The 24,944-nt window shown below is 39.3% G+C and overlaps 1 protein-coding gene across 1 annotated transcript; it reads left to right on the forward strand.

Annotated features, from left to right (window-relative positions):
* On the forward strand, window positions 5,751-10,402 carry LOC109234280 (hexokinase-2, chloroplastic). The gene is made up of 9 exons (XM_019400192.1): window positions 5,751-6,318; window positions 6,909-7,059; window positions 7,146-7,328; window positions 8,061-8,135; window positions 8,235-8,390; window positions 8,498-8,593; window positions 8,698-8,831; window positions 9,157-9,238; window positions 9,658-10,402. The coding sequence occupies exons 1-9, from the start codon at window positions 6,050-6,052 to the stop codon at window positions 9,994-9,996; spliced, it is 1,485 nt and encodes a 494-aa protein (XP_019255737.1). The 5' UTR covers window positions 5,751-6,049; the 3' UTR covers window positions 9,997-10,402.

Raw genomic sequence — 24,944 nt, forward strand, 5'->3', positions numbered from 1 at the left:
GGTTATTCGGACGTGGTTTGATAGACTTCTTGATCAAAAGCGTTTTTCGGAAGATTTTGGAACTTTAGGCTTGAATTCGATGTGATTTGGTTGATTCGATGTTGTTTGAGGTGTTTTGAAGATTGGTACAAGTTTGGAGAGTGGTATGTGACTTGTTGGTGCCTTTGGTTGAGGTCCCGGGGGCCTGGGGGTGATTTCAGATGGTTGGCGGAAGATTTGAATTGGGTTTTGGCAGCTGAGGTTTTTCCCATTGCTGTCATAACCGCATCTGCGGCTAGAGGACCGCAGGTGTGGTCTCGCAGAAGCGAGTTTGGAGCCGCAGATGCGGCCAAGGAAGGCATCAGCTGGAACCGCAGAAACAGTTGAGGAAGCGCACCTGCGATAGCGCATGTGCGGATTTGCTTCGGACCTGAGGAAGCGCACCTGAGGAAGCGACGCTTGGGACCGCAGAAGCGTTGCACAGGAGCGAGTAAAGGACCGCAGGTGCGGAATCCCTGGGTCAGAATGTATATAATTTTTCCTTCGCGATTTTCAGTGGTTTCACCATTTTTAAACACGTTTTCTGGAGCTTTTGGGCGATTTCTCTGAATGCAGAAAATTCAAGGCGGACTTCATTGAGCCGTAAGGTTTGGCATCAAATAAAAAATCGCCTTTCGCCTCTAGCCTATTATTTCACGGCATTTAGAACTTCAAATTTGTGCGAAAAATCTGCCGCCGTAAACTATGCCCGAGGCAAACTTAGGGCTTGGGAATTTAGCGTCTCATGATTGAGGATTATGAAGCCGTCCATACTTTGGTAGCCGCTCGGATTTTGACCAGAAGTAGAGTATTTGAATATGAATGAACTCGCTCGGAAGATCAAGGCGCTTCCATTGATGTATAGCTGTTTGGTCGCGATTCCGAAGATGCTCGCGCCGGGCCGCGTTTGAGTTATTTCGCGCCCATATCGTGCTCGTAATCTTATTAATTTTTGCCGTGCCGCGCTGTTGCTCCCTTAAGCCATTATTTTGAACGTCGCTAATTCTGCATTTTTTGATAGATTCGACAGCGAGTGCAGGCCGAGGCGCAGCAGCGCAAAGACATCGCCGGCCTAGAGATTGGACCGGATTAGAGCGCAAGTAATGATGTAAATGTTGTCTTGAGGGCTATGCAACCCCGGAATCACACGCTTGTTGCTATTGTTGAGGGTGCACTACGCGAACTAATGTAAGAGCCGTGGTCGCTCAGCGTTCGGATTGTGACTTAGTCCGTAGTATGACTGTTAACTGCGTAATTGATTGAAAATTGTTTGCCTATCATCATTTATTGCCTGACTGAATGCAATGACGCTGTGTGTAAGATTTTTCTACATTCTCACTGGTTTGTGAACTTATGTATTTTTTTAGTCATGCTAATTCTCTATATTTCACAAACTCAGCCATCTTTACTCGTTTTATGCACATTTTAAATGCATTTTGGGCCTGAGCACCATGTATTTACTAATTGCCCCCAGTGCTGCGCTTGTGACCATTCTGAGTAACTGATTAAAGGCCGAGGGCCTCTGATGTGTGGGCAGGCAATAAAACAATATGCGGATCGGGTTGCCCACCGCCCAAACACTGTTCTGCGGTAGCTAGATTGTGCATATATCAGCAGGCCCGGAGCCAGGTCCAAGAATTTAATTATGCCCACGAGCCCGTTGCCTTGTGACTTATAGCGCAGGCCCCCGCCGAGAGCCTGTTGATTATGCCACGAGATGGCTTATTATTGCGCTTGGGCCGTAAGGGGCCCCTCCCGGAGTCTGTACACCCCCAGTGAGCGCGGGTACACAATTTGTGATGTGCTATAGCCCGAGGGGCTGATGTTGTTCCATGTTGTTGCCCGAGGGGCTGATACGAGTGATTGTGAGATAGCTCGAGGGGCTGGTTCTATTGGTATTTTGCCCGAGGGGTTGTTTGTTGTTTCTATATTTTATATTGGTTTTCATTCACTCGTTTGAACTGCTAAAAGGTGTTTTTAAATGGTTTTACTGAATTAAGAAGTTTTTATGAGTTTTTTTCTGTTTACTGTATTGTGTTGGTCTTACACTGCCTCGCTGTAGCATTTTGCTGTGTATTTACGTGTTTTTCTTATCTCTCAGTTGCCTTTACTTTTATTACTTACTGAGTTGGCGTACTCACATTACTCCCTGCACCTCTGTGTGCAGATTCAGGAGTCTCAGGTCACGCTAGCGAGGGTTGATTTGCTTCCAGCAGGCTGTTTGGAGTTGACTAGGTAGCTGCTCAGCGTTCGCAGCCCAGTGCTTCTCCTTCCTACTTTTATTTCATTTTCCTTAGTTTCGTAATAGACTATGTTGTCTTTTCATACTCTTAGTCGGATTTTAGATGCTCATGACTGGTGACACCCCGATGTCAGGCTGTGTTTTGTTTTCGCAGTTGATATATTTTTACTTTGTTTTGGGATTATCATTATTAATGACTTGATTATGAATCATTATATCTGTTAATTAAACTTGGAGTTTGTGTCGGCTGGCCTTGTCTTCACGAGAGGCGCCATCATGACCGGGTCTGGATTTAGGGTCGTGACACCTCCTCTCCCTATTAAGAAGAATCAACGATTAAGAAGTAAGTGTTGGATGTTTTTTGAAAGACTAGAAGATCAAAAAAATTATGTAAAATGTAAAATTTAAAGTGAACATTATAAACATGAGCCCGGTAAGGGAGGGGGAACGGGTCAACTTGTAGGAATATAGAAGAGAAACACCCTCTTGATTGGAGAGTAGATGAGGAATCTGGGCATCAAAAACTTAACCCGAGTACTGGGGGTTATTTGGTAAATACGATATTAAGAAAGATCGGGAAGAATTAGCTAAAACGATTGTTTTAGGCTGTTTACCTTTTAGTTTTGCTTCTTCACTGTATCTTGTTACTTATATTCAAAGAAGTTATAACCCTATGTTTAAAGGTATTCCTAGAAGTACTTGTAGAACTGATATCTTTAGGCTTTTTCGACAATATCAGACATATATACGTTATTTGTTCGCAAGTCTTCCTTGTAAAGTTTCTCTTACTTCTGATATTGGTCGTGCTGTAAATGGAAATGATTATTTGACTGTTACATGCCATTGGATAGATGATAATTTTGTATGCAAAAACGTATTATTGCATTTAAATATGATGAAGATCAAAGTCATACTGGTGAATTTATAAGTAATACTATCCATGAAGTTGCTATATTTTATAATCTTGCTGAACAAATTTTGTGTATGTCATTTGATAATGCTTCTAACAACAATGTTGCTATTACAATATTAAAATTGTATCTACACCCACTACTTCCTAAAATATTTCATGTTAGATGTGCATGTCATATTTATAACTTGATTGTGAAGAGTGGCCTTGAATTATTTAGAGATGAAATTACTTTAGTTAGGAGAGTTGTTGGTGTAATTCAAGGAAATAATAGAAGTGTTAGATTAAATGCATTTAAGGAAAAATATGTAGACTATGGACTAAAACCAAGACTCATGCCTGAAGAAATAGTTACTAGGTGGAATTATACTTATTTATTCTTAAGATGTTGTTATCAATATAGAATGCCTATAACTGAAGTTGCTAGTTCTCATTGTACCGATCCTAGCCGTTTGTTAACATCTAGAACTTGGGATGTCATTCATGATTTTGTACAATTATTACAAAAATTTTATGTGGCTACACTTGAATTTTTTGGAGCTTATTATCCTACTATTGCAAATGGTTTAGTTCATATTGCTGAAATTTCTCTTTTACTACATAATTTGAAGAAGAAAGAAGGATATGCTACTGTTGTTGAATCTATGCTAGATAAGTTTAAAAAATATTTCTACCCAATTCCCCATATTTACCTAATTGGTGCTATTTTAAACCCTACTGTCAAAATGATAAAGTATCGCCAATTAATTAGAGCTTTATATACTTATATGGATATTGGACCAACTGAAACTCCTGATATTGACACTTGTATTTCTGAGCTACACACACATTTACAAACTTTATATAATTATTATGCTAACATTGTTGATGCTTCTTCGGTTGTAGATGCAAATATTCATTCAACATCTGGAACAACTATGGATGATGATGATGGTGTTCAAGATTATCTGATTTGGTCTACACTAGGAGAGCATCAACAAACCAGTAGTAGGAATATTGATGAACTCCAATTCTACTTGCAAAAGTCACTAGAGCCCCTCACAAAGGATTTTCTACCGCTGGGTTGATGGAAGAGCAACTCAAATCAATTTCCTGTTCTTTTGGTCATGGCTCGAGACGTGCTAAATGTGCCGATTTCAACAGTCGCATCAGAGAGCGCATTTAGCCAAGCAAGGCAGCAGCTAGGAGATACCCGTCATTCATTAGGCAACAACGCTTTAGAAATTTTAGTGTGCTTCAGAGATTGGATAAGATCAGAACGGCGAAATCAAGAGCGTGCCGAGGTAGACGAAGAGGAGGACCAAGAAATTGGAGATATAATGGTTTATGGTTCCGATTCAACCAATGCCGGAAACCTAGAACCTCATGTTGACATGGAAGAACTTACAAAAATAATGCAAAATATGTGATTAGTAATTTCTTATTTTTTATAGTTATTTAGTTGTTGTAAACTTTTCATTTGCAAGTTCAAAAATTAAAAAAATCAAAAAAGAACTTGCAAATTAATTTGAAGTATTAAAAATATAAAATGAAAGCCTTCGGAGTTTGTTCCTTACCCTATTGGTCTTATTAAATAATTTTTTGTAGCCACGTACATTCTAATTTCAATTTTATAATTTTAAAATACAAATTTCAAATTTAAAACTTTAAACTTTAAACTTCAAAGTTTAATTCTAAGCCTTAAAAGTTTGCAAAATACTTAAGTATCAATAACATTGAATAAGAAAAATAAAATTTAATTAAAAAAATACAGTAGCCTGAATCGCCCGAACCCGTTAAGCCCGAACCCGAACGGGCCCTAAATAACCCGAAATTTTCCAACCCGCCTCCAGCTCGTTATCCCAGCCCGCTAACCAGCCCGCCCGATAAACGAACGGGCTGGATTTTTTCCCGTTCAACCCTTCCCAGCCCGCCCGATAAACAGGTATAGCTGACTTGCTAACCAAGGGCCTTGGGCGATCTCAACATGACTATTTAGTGTCCAAGCTAGGACCGAAGAACATCTTCAGTGGTCCTAGCTTGAGGGGGGGGGGGTGTAAAGGAAATATCCACGCATGCAGTACCTTAGATCACATGTGTTTTAATTTAACCATAGTTAGGTCACCTTATAACTGTAGTTAGTTTATTAGTCTGATAATTGTACAGTTGTTCATGAGTTGGCACTAGTTAGTTGGTCACACTAGAAGGTAGTTATATAGCATTGTACAGTACAATTCATACACAATTGAAGATGTAAATTTCATTCTCTGTTTTCTCCTCTCGAAGTGCTTCTTTTCTTCTCTGAATTTGATGATTATTTCAGCTCAATCATAAGAATTTAACATTGACACTATTGTTATTTAGACAGTCACATAAACTTTTTCTTTGACCATATTTTTAAAAATATTCTAAAATTATTAATTAGTGTATATTTTATATACTTTAGCCAGCATACTTCACAATTCGAATCTAATTTGAGAAATAGAAAGAAATAATAAAAGAGAATAACTTATTACTGAGAAAGTATAGTTTTCCACAAAATGGAAAGAAATAATAAAAGAATTACTCCATTAAGTTGACGAAGAAAAAAAAGGTTTTATAGTGGATTGCTACATTAGTACAGCAACTATGGAAGTAACGAACAGTTAGGTACTTAGCTAACATACCTTCTAACGCAACAATAACGGCGTACAAAAGTCGTATAGCAATATTCTTCGTTTAAATCCTTACATATATTTCATCATTAATTTATTCAAATCTAACTGTTCAAACTTACCATCATTATATAGTGTTAAAGATTCACAACTGTATAAACTCTCTGTTTCAACATCACCATTTATTGTTCTCCTCCCTCTTCTCTTTTTCTCCGTCACACGTTCCTTTCGATCTCACTGTTAATTATGTCGGTCACCGTTAGCTTGCCGGCCGGCCGATATTTCCATATTTCACGATCACATACTAAAATGGTAACTAAGCCACGTGTCATAATGGCTGCCGTCCGATCTAGTGCACCAATATTGACTAAGTTGCAGAAAGACTGTGCTACTCCACTTCCTGTTTTGTGCCACGTGGCTGATGCCATGGCCGTTGATATGCGGGCCGGACTTGCCGTCGATGGTGGCAGTGATCTGAAGATGATCCTTAGTTATGTTGACACTTTACCAACTGGGTACGCTACTATATTTTTCTTGTTTGTTGACTGTTTTGTGTTCTTATTTGGGTTAATTTAACATATGATTACTGAATATATATATTTTATCACATTAAAGTAACTAAATTTGATCCATAAGAAGTTTGTGACTTTAAGGTGACAAAAAATATTTATGTGATTTCATTGCTAAAATGGATTAATGCGACAAAAAATAGTTAGTGATTTGACTGTTATAGTAGATATCATACAATGAAATTTACCTTCTTTTTATTGTCAACTATAGTATTTAACTTTGCCAGTATTGTCTTTTATCTATTTCCTGCTATATTTATTTTCCTGTATTTCCACTAATTTAACATGAAGGCAATTCTCCTCCCCATCTTTCTGAGCCGAGGTCTATTGGAAACAACCTCTCTATCTTTAAGTACACACTACCCTTCCCAGACCCCATATGTGTAATATACTGTGTATGTTATTGTTGTTAATTTGAAGGCAAATTCTTAGGGAAGTAAAGATTTAGAGAATTAAGCTTTCTCCTAGTTTACATTGCTTCACTTGTTTGATTGTTAGGCTATTTTATATAATGCCAAATTTTATGATTTCTCAAGGAATGAGAAAGGTTTGTTCTATGCATTGGACCTTGGTGGTACAAATTTCCGAGTGTTAAGGGTGCAGTTAGGTGGTAAAGAAGAGCGCGTAATCGCCACTGAGTTTGAGCAAGTCTCTATACCTCAAGAATTGATGTTTGCCACCTCTGAGGTTGGTTAGTTTTTCTTGTTAAAATGCAACTTGACCAGTACTGTCTTTTTCGTTCTCGTCTTTATATGTGCATTGGTTTATTACAGGAGCTGTTTGATTTTATAGCTTCTGAACTAGGAAAATTTTCACAAAGTGAAGGCGGTAAGTTCGAGATGCAACAAGGACGGACTAGGGAAATAGGATTCACATTTTCTTTCCCAGTGAAGCAGACTTCAGTTAATTCTGGCATCCTAATCAAGTGGACAAAGGGTTTTGCAGTCTCTGGAACTGTTAGTATTTCTTGATTTTCTCATTTGTTTGAAGCATTGGCAGATTATAGACATCTTGCTAATTTGGCCTATATGTACAGTTACAAATATTTTGTGCTTAGTGGCCAGTTATGGCATGAGTAAATATTTTATTTCAGATGGTTGCCACCAACTGAGGAGTTGGGAATTTTAAGACGACAATTATGAAAATAACGGAATGAATGTCAACATGTTAACCCTAAGCTTCCTATTGGAAATCCAACGAGCTTAAAATGAAACCTTTTCTATCAATGCTGCGTTAATTCAGTTTCAGTGATCAATTTCCAGCACTAACAAGACTTCCAACCACTATTTTTGCGTTCTTTGAATTAAGCACGGGAATGATCTCTTTCCTAAATTTTTGTAGTTCCATCCTCAATAAACTGAGCATTCGAGACTTAAAGTCACTCTGCTTTCTTGTCAAAGAGTGTTTCATACATTGAGTTAATTGTTTTCCAGATATAACAGTCTTAGCGAAGTACTTATTACAGTGTGATGACTGATTAGTAAGTAAATTAGAGAGATCAAATTGGGGAATACTGGCTTCCCAATATTATTGGAGATTAGAAAATACAATCTTGCAAAACTGTCAAATGAACTAGTAGCGATGAGTTCCTTAGCATTGGCTTTTAACTTAGTCTCGCTACTCTCTTACAGTTATCATTTTTATTGTACTTGCGGATTACTCTTTGATTCCTGCATAATGTGGAACAGGCAGGAAAAGATGTCGTTGCTTGTTTAAATGAAGCCATGGAAAGGAAGGGATTGGGTATGCAAGTCTCTGCCCTGGTAAGTTCTACTCTACTTCACGCGTAATGAGAATCTATGGAGAATATCCTGGGGTGTCCTCAGTTCATGTTTGATGATTTCTGTCCATTGTCAAGTTAGGTCAATGACACTGTAGCAACACTTGCCGGAGCGAGATACTGGGACAATGATGTCATGGTTGCCGTCATTCTTGGGACTGGAACCAATGCTTGCTACGTAGAACGTGTGGATACTATTCCTAAGCTGCCAAAAAGGATGTCCAACTCTCCAGTAACAGTAAGTATAGTCCAAAATATTATGTTGTCAAGTTATTTTCATGAACTGCTTGCTGTTTTAGCGACCTTTGAGTTCGAGATAATATCTGATTCATGATTCTATTTTAGATTGTGAATACTGAATGGGGAGCATTTTCAAATGGCCTTCCTTTAACTGAGTTTGACAGAGAAATGGATGCCGAGAGCATTAACCCTGGTGAGCAGGCAAGTTTTATTGACTCAAAACATGGAACTTTCTTTTCTTCATATACTTGGAATCACACTGTGTTTGTTCATGATCTTATCTATTGTCATATTTCTTGATGAAGATTTTTGAGAAGACAATCTCGGGAATGTACCTTGGAGAAATTGTAAGACGGGTGCTGGTCAAAATGGCCAGGGTTGGCGGCTTATTTGGTGGCGGCTATGTTCCAGAAAAGTTAGTCACTCCATTTGTGCTGAGGTAATTACATCTGTTCTACCCGCAGTTGACGAACAAAGGTTAGGTGTGTATTAGTTGGGAATGTCAGAATTTGGAAACTATTCTCGTTATTCCATTAACAAGTTGAAACCACCCTACATTTTACGGTTATATCTACACTTTGAGAATCTGCAAAACTTTCTGTTGATTTGATGGTCTTAAAGTTCATATCCTGAATAAGTGCTAGTTTATCAGAAATAGACACTTTGATACTATCACTGATACCTGTTGTTATGCTGTATATCCGGTATTAATTGGTTTGATCATTTCCTGCTTGTTCTCACTCGGTCTAATCTGCATCATATAGGACACCAGATATATGTGCGATGCAGCAGGATACATCCAGAGATCTTGAAGCTGTTGAGTCTGTCCTCTATGATATAGCTGGGGTATATTCATTAGCTCTAGTCCTTTAACTTACTTTTGCTATTTGTTTATTTCTCGATAGGATAATTGTTGTCCAATAATTGATTCATGAAGAAACTATTTTTGAAGATAACATCCAAAAATAGGTTTAGCTTCTCTTTTCATGTACTTAATAAGTGTCCATAAATCCCAAGCAAGTTAGGGTCGGCTAATATAAGTTCTCATAGTCCATGTCACTCATTAGCACGTCTCAGTCCAATATTATACAAAATGTAGTTTCTCTAACACGAGAAGTTCTCTACAAGAAACTTTCCTTTCTTCATTTGATGTAAGAAACTGGCTTTCCATGTCATGCAGTGTATGAAAATGTCAATGTCGCACCATGAAAAAAGTGTACAAAACTTTTGATGATCAGAATTTGCTTTCAATTATTGATTTTCAGGTAAAATCTGATCTAAATGCAAGAAAAACAGTCGTGGACATTTGCGATACTATTGCAAAACGAGGGGGGCGTCTAGCTGGTGCTGGAATTGTTGGGATTCTCCAGAAAATGGAGGAGGATTCAAAAGGCGTAATCTTCGGTAAGAGAACAGTCGTAGCAATGGATGGAGGTTTATATGAGCACTATCCTCAGTACAGAGAATACCTCCAAGAAGCTGTCACAGAACTTCTTGGATCAGAAATTTCTAAAAATGTAGTGATAGAACATTCAAAGGATGGATCTGGAATTGGAGCTGCATTATTAGCTGCTGCTAACTCAAAGTATGAACATGATTATTAGGAAAATGGTAAATTTCATGTCTAGAAAATGCTGGTAAAGAGCATTTGTAATTTTTTTTTTGCAATTTAGAATGTACTAAGAAGGAAGGGGAGCCTTGGTGTAACTGGTAAAGTTGCCGTCATATGACCAGGTGGTCACGGGCTCGAGCCGTGGAAACGGCCTCTTGCAGAAATGCAGGGTAAGACTGCATACGATACACCCTTGTGGTCCAGTCCTTCCCCGGACCCCGAGCATAGCGAGAGCTTCGTGCACCGGGTTTCCCTTTTTAATGTACTAAGAAGGATTGATCATTGGATTTCTCATTCTTTAAGAAAAGGCTTGTTGTATTTTATGTCATTCTTGTATTCTCATAATGCAGCAGTGAAGTATTTATGTTATAAAAGCATATTTATCAGTATTTATAGAACATCTTGTTTGCTTATAAATTTTTAAGTAAGCACATTTCTGTGGTATTTGAAAATTTTCTGAGTTTCTTAGATTGGTTGTAAAACTACAATTTGGTAGACATTGAGTTCTTAATTCTTTATACATTTAAACTATGATAAATAACAAGATCTTGAAAGTTCATAAATTTTACTATGACATTAGCAGATCTAAAGTCTAGAAAGAGAAATGCAGTACAGCTTGTAAGGACTAAACTGAATATATTTTTAAAGCTTAAGACATTTCTTTTGCCTTGGTAGGAAAGCTAAATTAGAGAGGGTCAATGACATTTACAATGAAAAAATCATGATTCCAAAGTTTTTCCAATAAAAGCAAAATTTCATTGGGCAGTCTATAGTGTTGTACCATTTATTATTGGCGAAATACATAACATGCCTCTACGATCATTTGAACACCTTAACTTGGCAACGTGAGGTGATGAAATCGATGACGGATTGTGCTCTTGACATTGGTGGTTTAATGAATTAAGAAGGAACCTGACTTTGAATGCAACTGTGTTTCACAATAATGATAAAGTTGTGTGCTACTGCTTTCTAAATACTTGTGCCGATCAAAGAAAACGCTCAGCTTCGTTCTTGCGGGATGGGGCACTTTTGGAGCTTTCAAACTGCTGAATTAAAATATTAAGGTATAACCCCTTCAATTGTTATTTTTTAAAATGCTATGTATTTTTATTTCTTTTTATTTATTTATTATATTAATAAGATAAAGGTCGATTCTCTACTAACTAATATTGAGGTGTAGCTATTTTGAAACTTTAATTTTTGAGGTGTAAAACCGGTGACGATTTTGATGATCACTGACTGAAATTTTTAATATACAACCCCCTTTTAGATTTTTGTTTACATTGCCCGACTGCGCATTGATTTCTCACCTATTCTCTTATAGTCCTGTTCTTTCCTAGATCAAAATTTATCTTCTCTTTTAATTCTTCTTCCTAACCTCCTCTTGAATGAGGTTTGAAGTTGATCCATTGATCCGAAAAGATAACTTTTTATTTTTACTTCCTTTATTTTGTTATTTTTATTATTAAATATTTTCAGGAGTTGCATATATAATGTGCTTAATTCGTTGATCGATGTGGAGTATGTGATTTTAAGATCATAGAGGTGATAAATTGATAATTAGTTTTTGAATTATCTTATAGTTTAATCGAAAATAATTAATAAGAAAGGATATTTTCAGCCTGCACCTTTAATGTACTAACATACATTAACTCTTGTCGATTAAGGCAACATGAAGAGACTATGTAGAAGGTTGTGAGCTTATAAAACACTCACGATATATTTTTTTTTAAACTAGATATATTCTATTATGTCGTCTCAGCATTCATACTGCATATGCTTAAAATTCTTTACTACTAACTTGCAAGAAAAGAACATGCTGCCTCAAGCAAATCTGAATTAACCTCTTAATTTCGAGCAACTACTTTATAATAAAATTTGTTTAATTCATTTCAGATGTAATTGAAAGAAAAAGTATTGACATACTTTACTTTTCGGTTCTTTTCTTTTGCACGTAATATAATTCTAATTCGCAGTCCGAATCACAAAAGAGAGGAATAACTTACCAGTAAAAATATATAAAGTAGTTATGGCCAGTTAAAGAGGAGAATGATAAGTGGGGAAGAAATATGTTCTTAATATATTGAATAAGGATCTTAGATTCAAATAATATGTCAAACGTATGTGCTCAAAACATAAGACTTATCAACTGGATATATCTTTCTATATAAGATATCAACTAGGATATTTTTCAGTCATTTCTTTCATTCAATTGAAATATATTTCAAAAACTTTTAAGAAAAATACTGTAACAGTTACAATGGTGACAATTATAAGGAATGTATCTGAAAGTTCATGTGGCAAAAGCATGGAGAAAGTCACAATTCTAGCGCTTCCTATGGACATGGATGGATATGATTCTCTCTTTGAGGTGAATTGATGCAACTAATAAGAAAAGTTAATATTGATTTATATAAAAGAACCATATTTCACCATCTCTTACAAAAGATCATTCAATTCTCTACTTGCTGATTTTTGTTTCTGATGCATTCTAAATTCTTATATGTGCAATGATGAAAATGTGTGCCTGGTCTATATGAACAAAAAAAACTCAGGTCAATCAATATATTCAAGATTTTTATTCCGAGATTAATATCATTGTTTACCTCGAAAAATACGGGTAACAATTAAACTTGATTTGTGATTTTAAAGATATGTGATTCAGTTCAATACCAATTAATGATCAAGAAATATGAAGTAGAAATGAAAGATAGAAGCAAATCAAACCAATGTTAGTTAGCAGCAGTGACCTCGAGATGGTGACCTCGAGGTGGCTTAGGGCAGTAAGAACGATGATGTTGACTTATGTGAGTCCACCAAACTATAGAGAACCTGGTCCTCTATGAGACTGATACGTAGAATGCTGTAAGGACTGAATGTAAAGAAGGCCAGAGATTTTCTACGTGGAAAAATCCCACACAAGGGGATTAAAAAACCACGACCTACACCTGTAGGCTTTAAACTCAACTAACTTGTAATCTACCTATTACAAGCCACTTTGCAGACTCCCTTTTGCAAAGACTTCAAACTAACTTGTGATGCACCACCACAAGCCACTCTACAACTCTCCTAGTTACAGAGGATTTAACTTATGGCTATTTCTAGTCACAACATAAACTCTAAAGTTTACGAATTTGGTTTGTTCCTAAGATAGCGCTTCTAAGAAAACAAACTAGGAATTACAATGTAGAACAATTAACAAAATTACAACTCAACTATGGACGTACATAAGACTCGATTAGAAGCTGATCCTTAGTGGAGTTGTCTTCTTGTTCTTGACACACACAGTGACTTCAAGGCTAGATGAACTTTGTTATGCTTGAGAGAATGTCACTGAATGCACAGAGGAAGTATGTCTTGCACCAGGTTGTTTTATCACAAAAGATATCACAATGAGTAGTGATGTCAACTCTTGGTGTACTTCTCACAGTGAGAGGTGACTGCTGCACAGTCTGCACATCCACTTCTGGGCAGTTGCGTTCCAGCTGGATAGTGGGCGTTGTACTTTCTGTCAGGACACACCAACAAACCAGGTCCTAGTTGTGTTCCTCTTCTGTGATAATTGCCAGATGATCACTTTCTTCTGTCACGTTCCAGCTGTGTACTTGACTTGTACTTTATGTCAGAGAACCCTGAAGCAGCAGGTCCCTGTTGTGTTCCTCTTTATCTTGATTGCGTACAGTCACTGACTTGCTTATGTCGGAGAACCCTAAAGAGCCAGACCATCAGGTCCCTGTTGTGTTCCTCTTTATCTTGATTGCGTACGGTCACTGACTTGCTTATGTCGGAGAACCCTAAAGAGCCAGACCATCAGGTCCCTGTTGTGTTTCTCCCTTTGCTGATTTTCAGGCTTCGATTAGTTCACATGAAATGTATGTCCTGTGCGCGAGGTGCTCTATCTGGCTCTTCATGACAAGTTTGTTAGATCATCAAAACATCAAAACAAGTTTGTTAGATCATCAATATCCCCCTTTTTGATGATGACAAACTTAGGCATGGACACTATTTGTTTAGAGCAGATGAGATGCAAAAATAACCAGATGAGATGCAGTAGTTCCCCCTTAATCTAAATATCCATCATTCTCACACTAAGAAAGTTCCCCCTTAATCTAAGCTTTCTTCCCCCTTTTGGCATCATTAAAAAGGATAGAAGTAAAGAAGAGCACCAGCAGATAATAAGCATAAAGAAGTCTAACACAGCTAGCTCATGCCACATATGTGCACGCAACATAACAGAAAAGAGAAGCCAGAGAAACAAAGTGTTGTACATGCAAGGAAAGGGGAGTTGTTTCATTAATTTTTACGGTGGACTGACCAAGTCAGGAGCAGTAATGGTTAATTTCAACATGTCATCACACAAAAACAAAACAAGTAAACACCACTAAAACAACACCTACATGGGATTGGAACAAAAATAGCTACACACCAGAGAGGATCCTAGGGAGTACTAAGAGAAGGAGGCTTCGAGGAAGAGACAACAATGGTTTTGAGAACCAAGTCCAGTCTAGCATTTGCAGCCAGTTGTTCTTCAAGTAGTTGAGCCCGGAGTCTCTCATTTTCCTTTCTCAGTTGAGCAACCTCCTCATGTACAGAATCAGGTCCCTTAGCTGCTTGGCTAAGCTGTGTTTCTAGAATGGCATTTCGAGCCCTCAGCCTTTGAATTTCCTCGGATGCTACATTTTGGACGTTTATCAGTTGAGAAATGGTCGAGATGCTTCCACCAACCTTTTCTATGCATTCACATTCTTCTAGCGTGGTCTTAGAAAAGGTTTGCTTACGTGTGCCCACTCTAGGATTTCCCATGGGAACCTTGTAGAATCTGAACACTTGAGTGAGGAGAAAGCCATAAGGTAACCCATGATTGACACCCTTAAAATTTGCCACCTTTTGCATGTGATCTATCATGATTGCTGGCAAGTTGATTGGTACAAACTCATCAAGCGCTTCCATCAGGACCAAATCTGACTTTGTAGCAATGGAGCGTCTCTCAGAGCGGGGTAAGAGTACTTTATTAACCAGTTCAAAGAGAAGCTGGTACTCAGGAAGCAATACCTTTTTATGAACCTGTTCCCCCTGTTGAATAGCTTGCTCTTTCATAATGGCTCTCCGAAAGTTTACTCCACAGACATCCTTGACTGATTTCATACCTTCACACGGGATTCTGAGAATCTTGCCCAAATGTTGAAGCATCTAGCACAATGTCAACTCTGTTTACGAAAGCACAGATGTGGTTCCCTTCAATAGTGAAAAGAGAAGCGTAGAAAGCTTGTACGACATCTTCGTACACTAGAGGCATTCTTTCTTCAAACAGGTGTTCCCATTGTTGAAACTCCACAATCTCCAGAATTTGACGCATTCCTGTCATTTCCGAAATAGCTGGATCAAATGTGCGTCCCCACAACACTTTCTGAGTTCTTAGTCTCTGTTGCCAAAGACCCCCATCATTGGCCATGGACCTTAATGGACCAGGTTCCTTCACAGTTTCCACCTTTCGTTTGCTACAACCTTCATCAGACTTTCCTTTCCAGCTTGCTATCCCCACAGTATTGTCTTCAGACACAGCCAACTCAATCTTACTACATTTCGACTTGCTCCTATACTTCACAGATGACCCTTTCTGTTTCTCAACAGTTTCAGCGAGTCCCTTTTCCATGGACTGTTGAGTTGTCATAGATTGTTGTATTGAGGAACCGAGTTCTTTGGAAGAATCTGCGTCTACTTGGTTTACTGACCCACTTTTGATGAAATCTTTTGGATTCATTTTCCTCCTTTTTCTTGGCTTGACACTCCTTTTACTTTTCTGAAATGAAGATTCAGAACTGTCTTGCTGTAGTGACTTAATAGTGAGAGATTTTGAGGAAGACCCTAAGATCTTGGAGTGAATGGGGGGTACAGAAGTGGGTTTGCATGGTGGAGAAACGGGTTCATCTGAAGGCTTTTCTGGGAATATCTCACAAGTTAGGGACTCTAAGAATTCTGCAGTTCTTGCATTTTCTAGAAGCGAGATCTCTTCCCTCTGATACTCAGACGAGACATAAACTTCTTCANTGAGAGAATGTCACTGAATGCACAAAAGAAGTATGTCTTGCACCAGGTTGTTTTATCACAAAAGATATCACAATGAGTAGTGGTGTCAACTCTTGGTGTACTTATTCCAGCGAGAGGTGACTGCTGCACAGTCTGCACATCCACTTCTGGGTAGTTGCGTTCCAGCTGGATAGTGGGCTTTGTACTTCCTGTCAGGACACACCAACAGACCAGGTCCTAGTTGTGTTCCTCTTCTGTAACAGTCGCCAGATGATCACTTTCTTCTGTCACGTTCCAGCTGTGTATCTGACTTGTACTTTCTGCCAGAGAACCATGAAGCAGTAGGTCCCTGTTGTGTTCCTCTTTATCTTGAATGCGTACAGTCACTGACTTGCTTATGTCAGAGAACCCTAAAGAGCCAGATCATCAGGTCCCTGTTGTGTTTCTCCCTTTGCTGATTTTCAGACTTCAATTAGTTCACATGAAATGTATGTCCTGTGCGCCAGGTGCTCTATCTGGTTCTTCATGACAAGTTTGTTAGATCATCAAAACATCAAAACAAGTTTGTTAGGTCATCAAATTTCCCCTTTTTGATGATGACAAACTTAGGCATGGTCACTTTTGTTTAGAGCAGATGAGATGCAAAAATAACCAGATGAGATGCAGTAGTTCCCCCTTAATCTAAGATATCCATCATTCTCACACTAAGAAAGTTCCCCCTTAATCTAAGCTTTCTTCCCCCTTTTGGCATCATTAAAAAGGATAGAAGTAAAGAAGAGCACCAGCAGATAATAAGCATAAAGAAGTCTAAAACAGCTAGCTCATGCCACATATGTGCACACAACATGACAGAAAAGAGAAGCCAGAGGAACCCAGTGTTGTACATGCAAGGAAAGGAGAGTTATTTCATTAATGTTTACGTTGGACTGACCAAGTCAGGAACAGTAATGGTTAATTTCAACATGCCATCAAAAAAAAAACAAGTAAACACCAGTAAAACAGCACCCACAGGGGATTGGAACAAAAATATCTAGACACTAGGGAGGATCCTAGGGAGCACTAAGGGAAGGAGGCTTCGAGGAAGAGACAACAATGGCTTTGAGAACCAAGTCCAGTCTAGCATTTGTAGCCAGTTGTTCTTCAAGTAGTTGAGCCCGGAGTCTCTCATTTTCCTTTCTCAGTTGAGAAACCTCCTCATGTACAGAATCAAGTCCCTTAGCTGCTTGGCTAAGCTGTGTTTCTAGAATGGCATTTCGAGCCCTCAGCCTTTGGATTTCCTCAGATGCTACATTTTGGGCGTTTATCAGTTGAGAAATGGTCGAGATGCTTCCACCAACTTTTTCTATGCATTCACATTCTTCTAGAGTGGTCTTAGAAAAGGTTTGCTTACGTGTGCCCACTCTAGGATTTCCCAAGGGAACCTTATAGAATCTGAACACTTGAGTGAGGAGAAAGCTATAAGGTAACCCATGATTGCCACCCTTGAAATTTTCCACCTTTTGCATGTGATCTATTATGATTGCTGGCAAGTTGATTGGTACAAACTCATCAAGCGCTTCCCTCAGGACCAAATCTGACTTTGTAGCAATGGAGCGTCTCTCAGAGCGGGGTAAGAGTACTTTATTGACCAGTTCAAAGAGAAGCTGATACTCAGGAAGCAATACCTTCTTATGAACCTGTTCCCCCTGTTGAATAGCTTGCTCTTTCATGATGGCTCTCCGAAAGTTTACTCCGCAGACATCCTTGACTGATTTCATACCTTCACACGGGATTCTGAGAATCTTGCCCAATGTTGAAGCATCTAGCACAATGTCAACTCCGTTTACGAGAGCACAGATGTGGTTCCCTTCAATAGTGAAAAGAGAAGCGTAGAAGGCTTGTACGGCATCTTCGTACATTAGAGGAATTCTTTCTTCAAACAGGTGTTCCCATTGTTGAAACTCCACAATCTCTAGAATTTGACACATTCCTGTCATTTCCGAAATAGCTGGATCAGATGTGCGTCCCCATAACACTTTCTGCGTTTTAGTCTCTGTTGCCAGAGACCCCCATCATTGTCCATGGACCTTAATGGACCAGGTTCCTTCATAGTTTCCACCTTTCGTTTGCTATAACCTTCATCAGACTTTCCTTTCCAGCTTGCTATTCCCGCAGTATTGTCTTCAGACACAGCCAGCTCAGTCTTACTACATTTTGACTTGCTCTTATACTTCACATATGCCCCTTTCTGTTTCTTAACAGTTTCAGTGAGTCCCTTTTCCATGGGCTGTTGAGTTGTCAAGATTGTTGTACTGAGGAACCGGGTTCTTTGGAAGCATCTGTGTCTACTTGGTTTTCTGGCCCAGTTTTGATGAAATCCTTGGGATTCATTTTCCTCTTTTTCCTTGTCTTGACACTCCTCTTATTTTTCTAAAATGAGGACTCAGAACTCTCTTGCTGTAGTGACCTGATAGTGAGTGATTTGGAGGAAGATTCTAAGAGCTTGGAGTGAACGGAAGGTGCAGGAGTGGGTTTGCATGGAAGAGAATCAGGTTCATCAGAGGGTTTTTCTGAGAATATCTCATGAGCTAATGACTCGAGGAGTGTTGTAGTTCTTACATCTCCTAGGAATGGATTTTCTTCCCCCCGGTACTCAGCAGCCATAGCCATTATGTTATGAGCTGCCTCCTTTTCTGGTGACTCCTTGAGAGTCACTGAGTCCAACATGGAGGTGTTCAAATACTGGTCAGGATCATCCTCAGGGGCTTCTGATACTTGAGGAGTACAACCTTCTGTGTGATCTTTGATGAGATCGCAGGATTGGTTAGACATAGGATTCTCAAAATAATGGTAAACAGGGTTTATCAGGAATGGATAAACTGTAGGAGTGGAGGAGAGACCAGAAGTGTGTAGAGTAGTAGAGTGCGGGAGACAGTGATGACTTGAACTTGATTTCAAGGAAGGTGATGAAATTGGGACGGTGCTAGTAGTGGTAGACTGAGACGATTGTTCGATTGCCATTAGAAGAATACTTTCTAGACAGGTAACTTAGAGAGAGTGAGAGATGAAGAGTGAATTCTAGCTGTACAACGAGGAAGAAGGTTCATGACTTGTCGTAGGAGAAAAAAGATTTATTGGAAGAGGAGCTAATGATGAGTGAAGAAAGAAACAGGTTCTGAATAGTCCTAGAGACGGCGGTAGGTTTGTGGGAAAGAGGTGAAAGGATTTGATGGACAAGACATGACGCACAGACCTTGGAAATTTTGATGATGTGGCAGCTGAATTACAGGACAATTATTACACTTTTTTTGTTTAGAGATGGCATGCAAAAATTAAGCTCATTACCACTAACCTGAGATACGAGAACCTGATGCCGGAGCAATTTTTTTTTTGAACAAGATTTCAACAGCTCCCCCTTTTTGCAACTCATAACTGTACCTTTAGCTTCTATGATCGTCATGCGTGTTTACCTATAACGGTATTGATGTGAGTTAGGCTTGGTTAGAAAACACTTTAGCTACCTTTACCTGATGGTCTCTTACACAACCAGCAGATTGAAGATCAGGTTCTTCATTAGATTCCTGTGACTCCATCTTCTCCTTGATTTCTCTGGAATGTTCACTTCTTGAGGTTTTGTTGCCGATATCTGGAATTTGATGTGCTTTCCATCGATCAAACCTTCCTTCATACTGATCCTCAGAGGAAGATCTCACCCTTCAATTTTTTTTATTTTACATTTTCCAGTTGTTGATGTGGTCATTTCGTTTTGCTTCCTTGTCTCCCAGAAGATGAGGCATTAATCATCACAGGTGCACTTTGGTTTTCCAATTAGAGACAGAAGTTGTGGATTTCCCATGCTATGTGTTCTGCTGTTTGCGTAGTGCCATTAGCTGCATCTTTACTTCTTCCTTCAGCTTCATTGGTAGCCAGAGTTGTACCAGGTTCTTTGTGCGACGCGGAGAATGCAGCTGCGTTGTCTTTTGCCAGTCTCCTTCATCTTGCTCACTTTAACATCCTCCTAATTTGAATCCTCAGATGTTTCCACATGAGCATCTCCTGTCATTTAGTGCTTCCTTTGTTGGAGACCTTTTGACCTTGTTTTGTGGGTTGTTCCCCAGAGGGATTCCTTCACTCGTCTGTTTACATTGTGCTTCCCAAGTTGATCCTTCCAGTTGTCAGGGGCAAGGCATTTTCTTCCAATTGGCGGTTCCTGGCGAGTTTTGATTTAGGAAGAACCTGGTTCGACACCTGTTCTCTAGTAGAGAGCAGTGTTCATTCCTTTTTCCCAGAGCCCTTTTTGGTGATTCCATAGGCGACAAGCACTATCCATGCTTCATTTTCCAGTTCCGTCTTTTCCTATTCGAGTCCCAAGAGAACCTTTCTGCCTTTTTATTTACAAAGAATGTGCCCTTTACTTTCTTCTTAAGGATACATTCCCTTCCTGCAGGATTTACAGTGAGAAGCATTTCCTGATGTTTTCAATTGCGTGCTTCAGGCATTCACTATCCACAGTCTATCGCAGTTTGCTTCCTCTCACTGCTCCCTACACATGCTCATCAAGGGTTAGATTTAGGAACCCAAACTAGTTTGGGTCCCTTGTTATTATAAAAAGGATGAATGAGAGATTTCCTAGTCCACGCAGGTAGTATCCGCTTTTTGCGAGTGGTACCTGGTCCTTTGCTCGTAGTCACTCTATTAGTGAACGCTTTGTTCTTCTGAACAGACTGAACCCTGTCCTGACAATTTTCTTTAAAATGCCCATTGTTTCCGCAGTGGGTACATAGCCAGTTATCAGGTACAGTGACATACTTGCTGTGTGGGTTGTAGGGAGTTTTCTCCCTTTGAAACCCGATGCCCTGCTTGTTCCCACTATTGTTGAGATACATGGCAGTAACAGCATCTGAGGACCAGGTCCACTTCAAGGATTTTTCAAGATCATTTTTTGCTTTCTCCAACTCAGCTTGGAGTTGCTGATTTCTCTCGAGTTCACTGCCAAGACTGGTTTTTACAACAATTAACTCATTTTCCAGCAGGATGTGCGACTCACTAGCTACTTCCTTCCCTTTCCCAACACTTACATTCCTATGTTCTCTACTGAGTCCCTCAATGGTTTCCTCTAGATCAGCGCATATTGCTAACAAGTCATCCCTTTCCTCTTCAGTAGATGCGACTTTTTCTTCTAAGGCGTGTTTCTCATTGTTAAGGCCTTCTATTGTTTCTTTTAGATCAACAACTACTACAATCAGGTCGTCTCTCTCATTTTCCACACTGGTTATTCTTTCATTCAAGGCCTCCTTCTCTCTTTCAAGATTAGCTATGGTCTCATCTCGGTCCACTACACATACTACTAGATCATCTCTAGATTGATCTGCCTCTCCTAGTTCTATTGTGAGGGTTTCCTTATCGTTTATAAGGCTATAATAGGCATCAATTAAGACATTTGATAAAGACCGTAGCTTCTTGGAAGAATAGGATTTTAGATTTCTCTGAACATCCCGGAAGCTTACCTCATCGTCTTCATCTTCATCATCATCATCATCATCATTTGACTGGGCCATCAGAGCAAACAGTGAGTCGTACTTTGTTGCTATAGTTTCCACTGCCAACAAGGAACTGTTTTCTGCATCTAATTCCCTTTCAGATTCACTTGAGGAGTCTCCCCAAGTAGCAAGGGCCTGCTTAACGATATTGTCTGCAGCACTTTTTTGATTGAATCTTTTTTTGGGAACCAGGTTCCTTTTTCCTGCCTTGTCAGGATTCTGCTTATACTGCTCCTGTTTTGCAAGTGGGCAGTCTTTGATGAAATGCCCTGACTTTTCACATCCCTGGCAGAGATCGTTGTTCCTTGTTTTGCTTGAACTGCCCCACTTTGGTATACCACCATTTCTTCGAACCATTTTTTGAAATCTCTTAGTAAGATAGGCCATGTCACTATCTTCATCACTTGAATCACTCCTTTCAGCTTTAAGCACCAGGTTCTTCTCCTTCTTAGGCTTTCTTCTTTCACTGTCCTTCGTTCTCTTCATCTCGTACGTTTTCAGATTACCAATCAACTCATCCATGGTCAGAGTCTGTAGATCTTTGGCTTCCGTGATGGTATTTACCTTACTTTCCCAAGACCTAGGTAGGATGCTGAGGATTTTCCTTATGAGCTTATTTTTGGGAATGACATCTCCAAGTGAATGAAGCTCATTTATGATGGAGGTGAATCTAGTGTGTATATCTTGTATAGATTCATCATCCTTCATCCTAAAGAGTTCATATTCTGTGGTGAGCATGTCAATCTTGGATTGTTTGACCTGAGTGGTTCCTTCATGAGCGGTTTGCAACGCCTCCCATATTTCCTTGGCAGTTTCGCAAGCTGAGACTCTGTTGTACTCATCAGGTCCTATGCCACACATCAAGATATTCTTGGCACGGTAGTTCTTGTCTACAGCTTTTCTGTCAATGTCGTTGTACTCTCTTCTTCCTTTCGGCACCATATGCCTTGTTTCTTCAATCTTCTTCATGGGAACATGTGGACCATCACATATAATGTCCCACAGCTCTGAATCTTCTGCCATAATGAAATCATGCATCCTGGTCTTCCACCAGCCGTAGTATTGACCATTGAATCTGGGAGGTCTATAGGTTGATTGTCCTTCTTCAAAGCTTGGTGGAGCAGCCATTGAGGATTCCTCCTAGGTGTTATCCTGATAGGAGAAACCTGCTCTGATACCAATTGTTGACTTATGTGAGTCCACCAAACTATAGACAACCTGGTCCTCTATGAGACTGATACGCAGAATGATGTAAGGACTGAATGTAAAGAAGGCCAGAGATTTTCTACGTGGAAAAATCCCACAGAAGGGGATCAAAAAACCACGACCTACACCTGTAGGCTTTAAACTCAACTAACTTGTAATCTACCTATTACAAGCCACTTTGCAAACTCCCTTTTGCAAAGACTTCAAACTAACTTGTGATGCACCATCACAAGCCACTTTACAACTCTCCTAGTTACAAAGGATTTAACTTATGACTATTTCTAGTCACAACATAAACTCTAAAGTTTACGAATTTGGTTTGTTCCTAAGATAGCGCTTCTAAGAAAGCAAACTAGGAATTACAATGTAGAACAATTAACAAGATTACAACTCAACTATGGACGTACATAAGACTCGATTAGAAGCTGATCCTTAGTGGAGTTGTCTTCTTGTTCTTGATACACACAGTGACTTCAAGGCTAGATGAACTTTGTTATGCTTGAGAGAATGTCACTGAATGCACAGAGGAAGTATGTCTTGCACCAGGTTGTTTTATCACAAAAGATATCACAATGAGTAATGATGTCAACTCTTGGTGTACTTCTCACAGTGAGAGGTGACTGATGCACAGTCTGCACATCCACTTCTGGGCAATTGCGTTCCAGCTGGATAGTGGGCTTTGTACTTCCTATCAGGACACACCAACAGACCAGGAACGATTGAAGAAAGAAAGAGAATGGTGGCTCCTTTCGCCCAGGGGACATCGTCGGACCTTCGTGAAGAACTTAGCCTTCCCCAATCTATCGAACAAGTCGGCGTTCCTAGTTGTGTTCCTCTTCTGTGACAATTGCCAGATGATCACTTTCTTCTGTCATGTTCCAGCTGTGTACTTGACTTGTACTTTCTGTCAAAGAACCCTGAAGCAGCAGGTCCCTGTTGTGTTCCTCTTTATCTTGATTGCGTATAGTCACTGACTTGCTTATGTCGGAGAACCCTAAAGAGCCAGATCATCAGGTCCCTATTGTGTTTCTCCCTTTGCTGATTTTCAGGCTTCGATTAGTTCACATGAAATGTATGTCCTGTGCGCCAGGTGCTCTGTCTGGTTCTTCATGACAAGTTTGTTAGATCATCAAAACATCAAAACAAGTTTGTTAGATCATCAGATGAAATAATAAAATCAAAGTAAGAACAATTAAGCTAAGGGACAATTCTGATGAACAGTAGGCAAAAACGTAGAGAGTATATTCTTTTCACCGTAAAAGATGATGTTACAAATGATTGGGAGCCCTCTTATATAATGGGGCAATCCTAAATAAGGAATATTTCCATTTACAGTAGGGAATATTCTTGGTACAGCTGTCTAACCGTCTAGTACGGAATCGTACAATCTTATTCCGTGATTTACGCCGTGACTTAGGGGACGTGGCAGAAATCTAGCTTGCTTTAGTACAACTCCATAACGGTAGTATTTCGAGGTCGAGCACACTTGGCCTCGGTATTCTCCGAACTCCTGCTTCCGGGCATCACGCTCTATCTTCGAGCTCGAGCCTGGCCCACCGGTTTCAAACTTGACTTCTCCCGGGCTTGGACCTAGGGCGGAACCTCGAACTTCTACATCGGGGCATACGACTTTGATCGTACACAATCATTACTTTCTGTATTTTAATTGCTCATGCACAAAGATGAAGGGACTAACTTTTTGTGGATCAATTGATAGGTTGTGATCAAGTTGAAAGAGTAAACATGTTGGTGGAGCTTTTTCTAAAATAATAAATGTAAATTCTCTCCCTACAATATCGTGGTAGTTAACAATCAGAGTAGTTTATAAAGTATGTGATAGAAGTGAGGCATGACTATTCAAGAAAGATTTGAACGCCTAGATTTGTACCTTGGGTAAAGATTGCTCAGGATCTTCTGAGCAAGAACAAAAATAAGTTGATAGAAATTAAAAACTCCCTGATCGAGCCAAGTGAGGGCTCACAGAGAGTGTTGAACATTAAGAAGAATTTTTGACTAACTTATTAATTTATTTTTTGTTTTTATGTTATATTATGTATAAAAATATTTATGACAACGCTTGGTTTGTCTATTGAAGTTTTTGCCTTAATCTATAAGTTATACTTCAAATAAGAAACTAATAAGCTTTTCAGCGAGAATTTTGAAGATTTGTTTGTAAGGCCACGGGAAG

Source organism: Nicotiana attenuata, chromosome 11, assembly GCF_001879085.1.
Source record: "Nicotiana attenuata strain UT chromosome 11, NIATTr2, whole genome shotgun sequence".
NCBI lineage: Eukaryota > Viridiplantae > Streptophyta > Magnoliopsida > Solanales > Solanaceae > Nicotiana > Nicotiana attenuata.

Coding starts and splice junctions, on each gene's coding strand:
- LOC109234280 (XM_019400192.1), top strand. CDS start 6,050: ATGTCGGTCACCGTTAGCTTGCCGGCCGGCCGATATTTCCATATTTCA. Junction 8,136..8,234: donor GTATGCAAGTCTCTGCCCTG/GTAAGTTCTACT, acceptor TTGTCAAGTTAG/GTCAATGACACTGTAGCAAC. Junction 8,391..8,497: donor TGTCCAACTCTCCAGTAACA/GTAAGTATAGTC, acceptor ATTCTATTTTAG/ATTGTGAATACTGAATGGGG.